Below are 13,652 nucleotides of genomic sequence, written 5' to 3'. Positions count from 1 at the left end.
GGCAGGGTTAAATTCCCCCCAGAAGTACTTAGGAAGATTCTTCTTAGCCAAAGAAAATGGGTGATAAATTTGAGTAAAACTGTATCCAATCTAGCACAAAACTCAACAATCCAAAAATTACTAAATCACCAAGATAAATGACATCTAACGGCTGAAGGCATGTTTTCCTTCATTGCCATCAACCCTAAAATATACCAAATCTAGAAGAAAAAAGGACCAAGTTAGAAATGCTGTGACAACCAGCCCTAGTTAGTCCTTACAGCTGGTATCCTACTCTTAACCTGCTTTGACCATGTGCACATGGGCATGCAGGTGCGGCCTCCTGGCCAAGGAACAAGGCTGGCTGGTTGCGCAGATGGTGCCTAACTGGGTGGCCCCGCCTTGGTGGATTCATTGCAATCCAAGATCTGGGCCTCATCTTTCTTCTTTACACTAAAGCCAAAAAAGGAATTTATTATAATATGAATACAACGGGTGGCTTGGATTCACCAGGAGGTCTGGAGAATCAGCCTCAGAGATTACACAGCTCAGGACAACACAAAAGCATTCAAAATCACGTGACACCCCTGGACCAAGCAAGACACCACTGCTTCCTCCACCACTGAGCATAACCCTGCAGCCTCTGCAGCATCATCACAGGCACTGGACCCCATAGCACTGCTTTCTCAGGAACCCCATGATGCTGCCACTGCCACCACCAGAGCACAGGCCTCATCTTTGCAGGTTGAAGAACTCACATCTTATCATTGCTCCAGAACTAAGCAGACCCAGAGACACCCTACCCCAGCTCACAGGAGACTAACGCAGAAGCCTATTTGTAATGTATGAATTGCCAACGAGGGTGGAAGTGAGGGTGTGAAGCGATCCTATCTACTATCCAGGGCACCCCCTTTCTTGATGGTGAGGTACGTGTGAAACCAAATAGAACAACAGAAGATTGCTGGCAAATACTGATTGAGAGCAATGGGAGGAAGATTTCTCTAGGCCACAGTAAGGCCTGTGGAATCATCTCTAGCTCACGTCCAAGAACACTCCCCTAGGGTCCATATCCGTGTTGGCCAGATTCAGCCCTTTCTGCTCCATGCAGCAACAGGTACCGAGGGCAACTCTTGGCAATTTGGGCTTTCCTCTCCTATGCGCTGGACTGAGAACATCTACTCAAGTACTTTCTTCAGATAGAATCCATCACAAATTTCCGCTTTCTCCAAGAATGGTAAGACTGCACATCTTGAATGAGAAAGAACATGGGCTCTGGAATCGGACAAAATAGTCAATTCTGCCACTTACTCACAGTGAGTGACCTTGAACAAGTTACACTTAACCTCTTTAGGCCTCAGTTTTTTTCATCTGCAAAAATGGAACAATAAAAATGCCCACCTCGATAGGGGGAGTGGGAGGGGGATGCAAGAGGGAGGAGATATGGGGATATATGTATATGTATATAGCTGATTCACTTTGTTATAAAGCAGAAACTAACACACCATTGTAAAGCAATTACGCTCCAATAAAGATGTTAAAAAAAAAATGCCCACCTCAGAAAGTCATCTTGAGTATAGTGTCTGGCACATGCAATAGTTAATATTATTTCAGTCACATTTCAATCCTCTCTCTTTGAGATTACACCCAGTCGCCATAACTTGACTGTTAAGTGATCCCCACTCAGTCCCACATCTGTAAACAATCTCTTGGCTTACTCTCACACATGATTCATTTATTATATGTAAATGTTATTAATTTCACTCTCTGGGACAACTCACTGTCATCCTCTCGACCACCTACAGGTGTTCGTCTAAGTAGCACTAAGTCAAATGCTACAGAATCTTAATTCCTCGCCTCATTTTAATAAAGCTTTTTACCAACTTTGGAAGGAATGAAACAATGAGCATGGCATATGATACCCATGGAGCTCTCAGAATCTAAAATTTTATCAGGTTTGCTCTGTTACACTCAACAACAGAAAGTGAGACAGAGCCTCCTGTGGTGGACATTCCTAGCAGGGTTCAGTGGTACCTGCTGAGTGGCTGATTAGACAATGCTCCCTTGGGTTCCTATAAATCCCTGTGCATGTCTGTAACACAGAGCTTACCTCATGATGTTGGATTTATCCTCCTATGGGTCTGTCTTTCCAGCCTGACTATAGATTCCTGAGGGGCAGGGACCATGCTGATCTATCTTTATATCTCCCAGTCTTTAGCAGGGTGCTTGGAACATTGTGGGCACTCAGTCAACTTTTGTTGAACTAAACTTTTAGAGTTAACACTCCTCCAAAAGGTGATTAATTTACTTAATAACTACCATGAGGATCCGTGTCAGACAAGGAGGAAAATTCTTTCTTGACCAGTCAAAAGTCACCTCTCCAGAAACGCAGGTTACACTTCTTACTTTGCATTTTTTCTAAGGGTTAAGAACACTGATAGGATTCTGCTTCTCTCCAATTACAAAGAGAATATTTAAAAATGCCAACCTGGTCAGATCAATATACAGAAGCCAGTCTGCCATATCAGACTCTAGTATCACAGAGCTTCAGCTAAGGCAACACAGTGGAGTCCTCTAGCTCTTCATCCCCAGAGGGAAGGCAGAATTTCCCTAGGGATTAATCATTCAATCTGTAAGCACCTCTTGAACTTCTTCATTCTCTATAATGTCCACCCAGGGGCAGTTCAAAGTATCCCAAGCAATACATATAAAGTCTGTGGTCAGATATTTCATATATATATATGTAAAACAGGACAAGATTTTCTCCTCCACATTGTCCACTACCTAACAGAAGATTCTGATCTTGATTCTTTCCTCATATCTTTTATAATGAACATATCTTTTGATATTAGCTCGTAGACAAATGTCTTACACTATGTTTTAAAAGAGTTACCATAAAAAAAGCAGAAAACATTTTTCATCAGATTCTTGATGACAGCAAAAGGTCACATGCAACAACAGAAGGGCATCAATTACTTACTAATTTTTAAACCAGTCTAAAAATTACTTCATTTCTCACCATTAGAATATCTTCAGGGCCAGTAGTAAGCTGATGAATAATTTGAAACATCTGGAAACATCTGCAACATGAAAAGTTTTAACGTACTTTAGTCATCAAAAACTTCACTAAATTAACTGATTTTAGGCTAATAGTAATCATATATTTATAAAGAACTAGAGAATAGGTTTTTCAAAAATTACATTGATCTGGAGGGATAATCAAATGACTGAAAATCATACATTACTTTTAAGTGGGAAGTAACAGTTTCCCTTCTCCACCCCCAACCCCTACCCCAAGTGGTAGCAGGAAACTGGGGGAAAAAACCAACAAGTCTATATTTTCAAGTCTAAAGAATATTACAATATAGTGTAACTTCACAAACAATACAAATCACTAAAAATACTATCAACAGTCTGACAGTTGGAAAAAATGCTATAAGTCAAGTTATACTCTCCATACCAGACGGCTACCCTATTCCTTTAACTACAAAAATCTGAATCCTTACATACTATTTACAATCGCAAAATAGAGAAAAAAAGAAGTATGTCCACAATCTCCCCAAACTCACTCTTCTAAAGTTCTTTTCTTTCCCTTGTCAATCATAGTCATCTGATAGTGGATTTTAAGACCTGGCTTCTTGGCTATTAACTTCTTTATGGTATTGGAACTAATGGATCCATTCAAGTGGGCATGAAGTTCCTAAAATAAGAATACAATCAGTAAAAACTTCTCAAGTCCACTAGATTCATAGCATCATACCAGGTGCTTGATGTCTGTAGTCTGTACTAGGCAAACTGCCTACTAGATGTAGCTATATAACTTTTAAAATGTACAGAGTTTGCAAATTCTACTTATAAAATGTACTTGTCTTTTGTGAAAAGAAACAACACAGAAGTCATTATAATTAACAACACTCCAGATTCCTTGGTTGAATTCTCACCACTTTAGGTAATTCTGAGTAAAAGGTTGTCTTCCATGGCTGTTGTTCTTCTGCCTCCATCATGATTTAGCAGAATAGCAAGGTCTTTCTCCAAACACTTATTCCTGGCATGAACAATACAATGTGGTTCAGTCAGTAAGTTCTGTGGTCTTGAATTTCCTTCAGATTGCTTCACTTCCACCCATTTTGATAAGATAAACAGTATGCATGGTTCTGGGCTCAGCTTCACCTATTTAAATGAATGTGAACATTTTCAGATGTTGATGCAAAAGCAAAGAAACAGGTTTTGTTAATTTATTCCTCTATAGACAAAATCTACTCCAAAGCTAACTTAAGTGAGCCAACAACCTGAACAAGAAATAAGAAAAGCCCTCAAGCTGGTAAGAGGTGAATTAAAATCTGAAATTTAGTAGGGTATATTCCTTTACCTATTAGCACTTTCTATAAAACTACTTCTAAAACTAGAAATTTATAAGACCTATTTTGGGTCCAAAAGTTTACATTTTTGAACTATTTAAAATATATAAAGGAAGAGGCATTGGAGTCAGATGGACCTAGGTTAATTCTTTTACCAGTTCTGCTCTTAAGTAGCTGTGTGGCCTTAGTCACTTTTAACCCCATGGCTTCAGTTTCTTTATTCGTAAAAATGGGATAAAAATTCGATAAAAATGCAGAGTAGCTGTGAGGATTAATAAAGTACTTTAAATTCCCCTCTTCTATGTTCCCACATAATCCAGTGACTACCTTTAACTCAGCACTTTATCACACTGTATCTCAATCACTGATTTACTTGTCTTTCTTCCTCACCAGACTATATAAACTTCCTAACAGGGACTATGGCTTATACTACCTCCCTAGCACCTGATGGGGATAGAGTAGGATAATTAAACAGTTACTTTAAAAATCCCACTAAAGGATTAAAGACAGAAAGGGAATTTCAAGGGAGTCTGGGAGACTGTTGTAAGCTAACGACCACTTAAAAAAAGAATCCAGTAACCTAGCAACAATCTACTCTACCTTGAAGGAAGAACAGATGCATCCAAGCATCAGACGCACTTAAGCCACAAACCCTGATAGTTAAAACACAAGACAATAGATACCCGTCTGAATCTTGTTACATGAAGTCAGGGAGTTAATAGTCCTTGAAGAATAGCATTTCTTTGTGTAGCCAAGACAGAAATACAGGGAAACAAACTAGGTGAAAGGGGACATTATACTGAAACCTGAGATGAATTACCATATTTTAGTATATGTTACCACCTTTTTGCTAATATACATATGATTTAAATAGCAGCATGACAGTCCTGGTTAAACCCTTCAGGGCCAAAGGAGGAAATAATGATGTAAGCCTTGACGTCTGCCCAAGAATGAGGAAGAAGGTGGTCTTCTTCCCCTCTCCAATTTTCTTTCGTTTATAAAAATGAAGCCTTCTCAGTCCTGGGGCAGAGCCTTCTCCCCTGCCCGCTTGAATTTCTTACAAGCATCCCATGCTAATAAACTCACTCTTTGGGAATTCCCTGGCAGTCCAGTGGTTAGGAGTTGGCGCTTCCACTGCACGGGGCTCAGGTTTGATCCCTGGTGGGGGAATTAAGATCCCACACGCCGTGCAGGCACAGCCTAAAAATAAAAAAGTAAACTCACTCTTTGTCTGTCACTTTCCCTCTCAATGAATTCTTTCTGCGCCAAGACAAAAGTACCTGAGTTTCAGTAAGTCCTGACACCAGGAGAGCGGTTTCAATTAAAAGACAGCGGGAACTACTGAGCCCGTACGCCACAACTACTGAAGCCTAGAGCCCGTGCTCCTCAACAAGAGAAGCAATGAGAAGCCCGCGCACCGCAATGAAGAGTAGCCCCGGCTCACTGCAACTAGACAGAGCCCACGCACAGCAACAAAGACACAATGCAGCCAAAAATAAAATTTTTTTAAAAGACAGTGGGTTCGAGTCCCTCCTAAGTCAGGGATCATGGGTTCAAGTCCCAATCTGAGGTGCAGGTGGGTTCGAGCCCCAGCCCGTGGGTTTGAGTCCCACCCGAGAAGGAGTGCAGTTTCACACCTAACACAGTGCCCAGCATTTTGTAGGTGATAAATAAATCCTAATTTCCCTTTACCTCTGAAGGTGGCTTATAAATTAAGACAAAATTCCAAGTGAAATTCAGTAATTTTCAAAGTATGGTCCTCAGATATTAATGATGATGATGTTGATAAGAATAGCAGTTTCCATTCAGAGCCTACCAGTTAAGTGGCAAGCACTTTTAATAATATTATCTATAACCCTCCCCATAAGCTTGTAAAATAAATATTTTCACCACATTAAAAATCACTAAATTGATACTGAGAGGGTTAAATAAGTTACCAAGATATTAAAATGGGCAATTAAGAAAATAGTTTGTAGAGATCTAGACAGAGCCATAGAAATCCACAGAAAGGCTAACCCAGTATGAGATAAATTTCAATAGAATTTCAATAAAATGCCGTAGTAAGTGCTTAATAGTAACAAATGAAAAAAGATAGACTATTTAATCAATATGTTTAATATGTCTACTGAAGTACATAAGAGATGTCATTAACACAGAAAAACATACCTTGACATAGTAAAGTCAATTTGTCATAAATTGACCTATAAAGTAAATGTTAATCAAAATATTCCCAAAATTATTCCTTAGAAATTGATTTTTAAAGTTCATGTGGAAGACTTAACTTGTAAAATTATTCAGAAAAAAATATGAAGCTCAGAAGAATACCCAATATGGGTGAAGGTGAGAGTAAAAGTTCTGGTGGGAGCAGAACTTGGTATGATATTTTTGGAAGGTACTTTGGCAACACACACACACACACACACACACACACACAAACCCACATACTTTTTGACCCAATAATTATACTTTTAGGAATTTATCCTGTATCTTATAGGATATGTACAAATACACTTCTTGTAACATTATTTATAATAGCAAAAAATTGGAAACAACCTACATGTCCATCAGTAGGGTACTGGTTAAATTAATTGTGTATCCATCCAACTGAATATCTATGACTATATGGAAAGACTTCTATAATATAGTGTTATTTCCAAAAAGTAAGTTGCAAAAAAACATTGTTCACAAAGATGACATTTATAAACAAAGCATGTGTGTATACACACACACACTCTTATTTATATATATCTTTATTCCTAAAATAGGTATGAAAGGATACATAGAAAACTGTTCGCACTAGAAAGTGGGTTGGAAGCGGCAAAGGTCAAGGGACAGAATTTTATTTTTACTTACCTTATAAAGTTTTGCACAATTTGAAGGTATGACAACTTGCATGTAATACCTGATTACTTTTTGAAATAATTTTAATAAATTAAAATTTAAGTAATAAATTTAGATAATTCACTTATTACTTTAATAAATCAATTAAAATAAATAATTAATTAATTTTACAGAATTGTTCATAAAATAATTAAATAACTTTTTAGAAAACTTGCAAAACAGCTTTATTAATATGAATTAGGAGAGGGAAGAACTTTTACCTTTAGACAACAGAATGACAGCCTGAAAAAGAATTTAGGACATTTTACATAGCAGGCTGTTAACAAATGTTACAGATGGCTAAATTTTCGTATAAATTTTCAGTCCTACTCTAGGATCCTGACCTGATTTTGTGGCACATTTCAAACCACCTCCAGATTGCCCCTTAACTAGTTATGAGTAAATTTACTGACCCAATAGCTACAATGTTAACCTACGGAAATTTGAAAGCCACCAAAGCAAGCACAGTTTTTACACATTTTTAAAAGTTGTTTCACTGATCATTACCTAAGCTATTGCTATCAACAATTCCATGCCCTGCCAGATTCAGTCTGCCTGGGCTGGCTTTGGCATGGATTAGAAGAAGGTGGGGTGGGAGTGATGTGCCAAACGGCAACACATTGAGATAAGATCTTTCTACATTTGTACTAATATTTCATCAAGTTAGAGCAGGGCCAGAACCAGGTCTCCTGTTCTCCTGGAGCAGGGGTCCCCAACCCCCAGGCCACGGACCGGTATTGGTCCCTGGCCTGTTAGGAACCGGGCCGCACAGCAGGAGGTGAGTGGTGGGTAAGCAAGCGACGCTTCATCTGTATTTACAGCCGCTCCCCATCGCTCGCATTACAGCCTGAGCTCCGCCTCCTGTCAGCGTTATGGTGAGTATAATTATTTCATTATATATTACAATGTAATAATAATAGAAATAAAGTGCACAATAAATGTAATGCGCTTGAATCATCCGAAATCATCCCACCCCCCAACCCCGTGGAAAAATCGTCTTCCACAAAACCGGTCCCTGGTGCCAAAAAGGTTAGGGACCACTGTCCTAGAGAACTTTTTTCCTCCCCGCCCTCCACCCCCGCCCCCAAAAGGGAACTAAGGATAATAAAAACACTTGTTACTATTTATTAAGTACTTAGTATGAGCCAGGCATTCTGCTAAATGTCTTGGATGGTAATTTTACTTGATTCTCATAATAACCCATGAGGTATTACTGTCTCATTTTACATAAGAAAATATAGATTTTTAACAAATAACCAGAAAACAACTGTAAGGCACCCAAATCACAAATTTTGCTCCATTCTCTTTCTTCTTGAATCACTTTTCTTCATCTGTTCCTTACCAAAAAAGTAGTATTTCTAATATATCATGTACATTTTACTAACTTGTCATATAAAATTCATTTCTGGGGTTCCCTGGTGGCGCAGTGGTTGAGGGTCCGCCTGCCGATGCAGAGGACACAGGTTCGTGCCCCGGTCCGGGAAGATCCCACATGCCGCGGAGCGGCTGGGCCCATGAGCCATGGCCGCTGAGCCTGCGCGTCCGGAGCCTGTGCTCCACAACGGGAGAGGCCACAACAGTGAGAGGCCCGCGTAGCGCAAACAAACAAACAAACAAAAATTCATTTCTACAGCACAGTATATTTTTTTTCAAAGTCCTACAACTTTTTTTTCTCTTTGACCCTCGATAAACCCTGAAACACCACACAAAGCAGCACTTAATCCCCTCATTTTAGAAATGACTATCTCAAAGTCCAGCAAGCTCAGGAAAGTCCTTCTCCAATTCCAATTCCAAACTCCTCAAGCGTTCCATAGACCCAGCTGCCTTAGGCTGAACTTTACAACTCAGTCACTACCTTTATAGAGACAACGAAAGCCTTCAGACACGAATTCCCTCTATTTCTCTCTGCTTCCCTCACACTTAAATTTATCTTTATCTATACCCCTTCTTCCCTCATGAATCAGAGAAAGAGGATTCATTCTCTTGTCCCCAAGACTAATTTGTGCCCAGGATCCCATTCCTTCCTATCTATTCCAAGTCATTACTCCACTAATCTTCTCACTTTTCTGTTCATCAACCTCTCTCTCTCCAGTTGCTAATTTCCCTCAGGGAACCACCAGGTAAGTACAGTACTTGCTTCCACCTTAAAAAAATAAAAATAAAAATAAACTTTCTTTTATCCCCCATTCCTCTTTAACTACTGCCCTGTCTCTTCTTTCCTTCTGAGCTAAACTTGAGCTGCCTCCATTTACTTATCTCCCATTCATTATAACATGGATTCTGCCGTTATTACTCCACAGAAATTGCTCTCCCTAAAGTCATTAAGAGCTCTTAAACACCACATCTAAATGACACAGTTCTAGTATCCAAATCCAAATTGGCTGGACTCCAAAACTCATGCCCTTCACCATTATACTATGCTGCTTCAAGGTAACCATACTTATAGTCATCCTGATTTCCTTCTCCATCTCAGTCACCAAATCCCAATTAATAAGTTACAAATCCCGTAAATATCTCTGCAAGCGATTTCCTACGGGTGACGACTCCCAAATACTCAAATTAGAAACTCGATTATTTTAAACCTCCAAGACTCAGACCGTATCAGAGGGAAAAATCACCTCTCTTCCATGATTCCCTCTTCCACAGACATATTCAACTTTGTCTTAGAAAACAGAACTTTGAACGTGGAGGGGAATGTCATTTTACAGCTGAGAAACAAGAGGCTGAGTGGTTTACTTATTGTCAGCTTAGCACAGAGCCGGGAATACAAGGGAATCAATAGCGTACATCTGTGGGGAAACACTGATTGGGTGAGTCACAACTGCTGTAAAGGTTTCTTCATTTTGCACCTGGCCTCACTGGCTTGTTTTCAGATTTAAATGGGATCTCTTAGTAAGCACTCGTAGTTAGCATCCGAGGAGCGACCCCTTCTCCTTGCCCACCAAAGTCAGTGGTTCTAACCCTGCTTTGCCCCTACCAGACACTCAATGCAGACCCTGCCGTCCAAGGAGCTCTGGTTGTCAGTCCCCACAGACTCACCTCTTAAAGATTTTTGTCAACAGTTGAGTCAACTTATGACAGCTTAAATTTTCACTTCAGACAGGAAGGCTTGTAGAAGAGTGATAACCCGAGCTTCCCTGACACAGTCCACGTGTCCACAATAAGCCGCAGCCGTTCGTCTTGCCGCGAAACTGCAGTCCCAGAGAATCAAAGAAATGTCAATCACAGCCGAACGTCAGCACCAGCTGCACCCTCCTCAATACTGATTGGCGAGGTGCGCTCTTCCCGGAAGTGACGCACACCTGTCCAAGGAAGAGGCGTCACGGAGCGGGGTGCGGGGCGGGGGGTGTGATTTTTCCGTACAGAGTCCGCGAGGTGGCTACTGGGAAACGAAAAGGCAGCTCACCACCGGGACGGACCGTCGCTCCTGAGTTCCCTAACCATGGGCCCGCGGAGCCGCGAGCGTCGGGCCGGGGCAGTGCAGAGCACCAACGACAGCAGCGCCGTCAGCAAGACCTCCCTGGCTGCGCGCGGGTACGTGCACGACGCCTTCGCCGCCTTGCTAGTTCCAGGGACCGCGCGCCGCGCGCCGCTCATCCACCGCGGCTACTACGTCCGCGCACGCGCCGTGCGGCACTGCGTGCGCGCCTTCCTGAAGGGGACGTGCGCGGTCCCCGGCGCGCCTCGCGCCCAGATCCTGTCGCTCGGCGCTGGCTCGGACTCGCTGTATTTTCGCCTCAAAACTGCGGGCCGCCTGACCCGGGCTGCCGTCTGGGAGGTAGATTTTCCGGACGTGGCACAGCGCAAAGCGCAGAGGATTCGAGATACGCCGGAACTGTGTGCGTTAACCGGGCCTTTCCAGAGCGGGGACCCCGGGTACACGTTGTGCTTTGAGAGCTCGGACTACTGCATCCTGGGCCTGGACCTGCGGCAGCTTCAGCGATTGGACCACGCCCTGGGCACCGCGGGCCTTGACGCAGCCGCACCGACTCTTCTCCTGGCTGAGGCCGTGCTGACCTACCTCGAGCCGGATGATGCCGCGGCCCTCATCGCCTGGGCCGCCCAGCGTTTTTCTAATGCCCTTTTCGTCGTCTACGAGCAGATGAGGCCGCGTGACGCCTTTGGCGAGTTCATGCAGCAACATTTTCGGCAGCTGAATTCTCCCCTGCATGGCCTGGACCGCTTTCCCGACGCGGAAGCCCAGCAGCAGCGCTTCCTTCAGGCCGGCTGGACCGCCTGCCGTGCCATGGACATGAATGAGTTCTATCGCTGCTTTCTTCCCGCAGAAGAACGCCGGCGCGTGGAAAATCTCGAAACTTTCGACGAGTTTGAGGAGTGGCATCTGAAGTGCGCCCACTATTTCATTCTGGCCGCTTCTCGGGGAGACGCCCTCTCCCAAACTCTGGTGTTTCCACCCTCAGAGACGTTTCCTCGGATAGATCCTGCTTCCCCTTCAGGAGTCTTCCCTGCCAGTATAGTCACTGGTGATAGCCAGGGCCCAGACCTTAAGAGATATGGGCACGCCTCGGTCCTTTTGAGCCCAGGTCTTATTCTCAGTGCTGGAGGATTTGGAGAGCAGGAGGGGCGACATTGCCGAGTGAGAAAGTTTCACTTGCTCTCAAGATACTGTGACTTTGAATGGAAAGGCAACCAAATATGCAGTTGGGGGGCTGGAGCTCAGTGGGATGGACGCCTTTATCACACCATGACAAGACTTTCAGATACTCAGGTTCTGGTTCTGGGAGGGAGACTGTCCCCAGTAACTCCAGCCTTGGGGATTCTCCAGCTTCTTTTTTGCAAGAGTGAGGATAATAACCCTGAGGACCTAAATGTCACAGTCACAAAGGTCGGCCCAGAAGAAGATTCCACTTTGTCATGTTGGCGCCACTCGACAACAGAAGTGTCCTATGAGAATCAGAGATATTTGTTTGTGTATGGGGGCCGCAGTGTGGCCGAACCTGTACTAAGTGACTGGCATTTCCTACATGTGGGGACAATGGCTTGGGTCAGGATCCCAGTGGAGGGAGAAGTACCTGAAGGTCGGCATTCCCACAGTGCCTGCAGCTGTCAAGGGGGAGCCCTCATTGCTGGAGGTCTGGGTGCTTCTGAGGAACCGTTAAGCTCTGTACTCTTTCTGAAACCAATCTCTTGTGGATTCATCTGGGAATCAATAGCCATCCAGCCTCCCATTACCCCAAGGTACTCCCACACAGCTCATGTGGTCAATGGGAAGCTTTTGTTGGTTGGAGGGGTCTGGATTCATTCCTCCTCAGTTCCTGGAGTGACTGTTATTGATCTGTCTACAGGACTGAGCTTCGAGTATCAGATTGACACAACATGTGTGCCATGGCCGTTAATGTTACACAATCATACCAGCATTCTCCTTCCTGAAGAGCAACAGCTCCTGCTCCTTGGAGGTGGTGGGAACTGCTTTTCCTTTGGTACCTACTTCAACCCCTGTACAGTGGCATTAGACCTTTCTTCCTTAAGTGCTAGGCAGTAAGGACTGGACTTGTGATATATTCAGGACCCACTAAAGTAGACAATAAAGCTTTCCAAAATAGTATTTGACTCTGGCTATAGATATTACCACTCTCCTGTTCCCATTCCTTTTTTTGTTTTTTTCTGTTCAGTGCAAAAAGAAAAAAAGTTGTTTAAACACACACCAACGTTCAAAGAGATGGTACAAAAATAAAACATAAATAGGCCTATCTGAAGAGAGTGGTCATATAGTCCTAGAGTAGGAATTGGGGGCCTTTGGGTCCCTGTATCTAGTTTACTGGTCTTCCTCCCATTTTCTAATCTGAGTTTATCCATTTACTGAGTTACAATGACCTGTAGCCTAAGTCAAGTGAAACTTTTCCCAATGCCAGGCTTTGTGATTTTAGATGGGACCTTGGAAGAAGTTTCACACAGATCCTTGGTAAGAATACAAGGCTGAATATAGGTGAAGGGACATGGTATTGACCTCGTTCTTCATGTATGAAACCTGAAATGAACCCAGTTGCAGTTTGATTAAAGCATTGTGCCATTTAGTGCAGCAGAGAACTCTGTGATAGCTTTAATAAGACACATTTGTATGACTTTATTGACACATGGTTTTGTTCCATTTTTTTGCCACCGGTTCTATATTTATTTAGAATTATAAGTGCTAATAAACCAAACATTTGATTTCTCAGCTCATTTTGTATATGGTATGAAAATGTTTTGCTCCAGATCTACTCCACCCTTCACTATGTTCTGTGTACCAGGAGGCCAACCTTTATGAATTGCATCAATGAGTTTACTTGTTCTCTGGTGTTTGGTGAGTTCCATCAGTCAGAGGTACCAGAGAGGGATGGTTGGACAGTGAGAGTATTCCAGGTGTTTCCCCTACCAGTCTGCAAGTTGGCATTAGCTGCATTCTTTTTTTTTAAAATAAATTTATTTATTTTTGGC

General features: G+C 42.6%; 2 protein-coding genes across 5 annotated transcripts in view; one reads left to right on the top strand and one right to left on the bottom strand.

Annotated features, from left to right (window-relative positions):
- The window catches only part of MAPDA (N6-Methyl-AMP deaminase), a 28,836-nt gene extending 18,444 nt beyond the window's left edge, over positions 1-10,392 (bottom strand). For 2 of the 4 annotated variants that reach the window (XM_067745394.1, XM_067745376.1), the window contains exons 1-5: positions 10,254-10,392; positions 5,421-5,534; positions 3,918-4,146; positions 3,546-3,676; positions 2,996-3,056 (exon numbers count right to left, since the gene is read on the bottom strand). In XM_067745394.1, coding sequence (XP_067601495.1) covers positions 2,996-3,056; positions 3,546-3,676; positions 3,918-3,980 — 255 coding nt within the window. In that variant the 5' untranslated portion in view covers positions 3,981-4,146; positions 5,421-5,534; positions 10,254-10,392. The remainder of the gene's footprint in view (positions 1-2,995; positions 3,057-3,545; positions 3,677-3,917; positions 4,147-5,420; positions 5,535-10,253) is intronic. The other 2 variants (XM_067745403.1, XM_067745383.1) reach the window with 2 other exon arrangements.
- Positions 10,393-10,656: 264 nt separating this feature from the next.
- Positions 10,657-13,652, top strand: LCMT2 (leucine carboxyl methyltransferase 2). Its single transcript, XM_067745340.1, has one exon. The coding sequence runs from the start codon at positions 10,657-10,659 to the stop codon at positions 12,715-12,717; it is 2,061 nt and encodes a 686-aa protein (XP_067601441.1). The 3' UTR covers positions 12,718-13,652.

Source organism: Pseudorca crassidens, chromosome 1 (assembly GCF_039906515.1).
Source record: "Pseudorca crassidens isolate mPseCra1 chromosome 1, mPseCra1.hap1, whole genome shotgun sequence".
Taxonomy (NCBI): domain Eukaryota; kingdom Metazoa; phylum Chordata; class Mammalia; order Artiodactyla; family Delphinidae; genus Pseudorca; species Pseudorca crassidens.
This window is presented reverse-complemented; position numbering and strand designations above follow the sequence as displayed.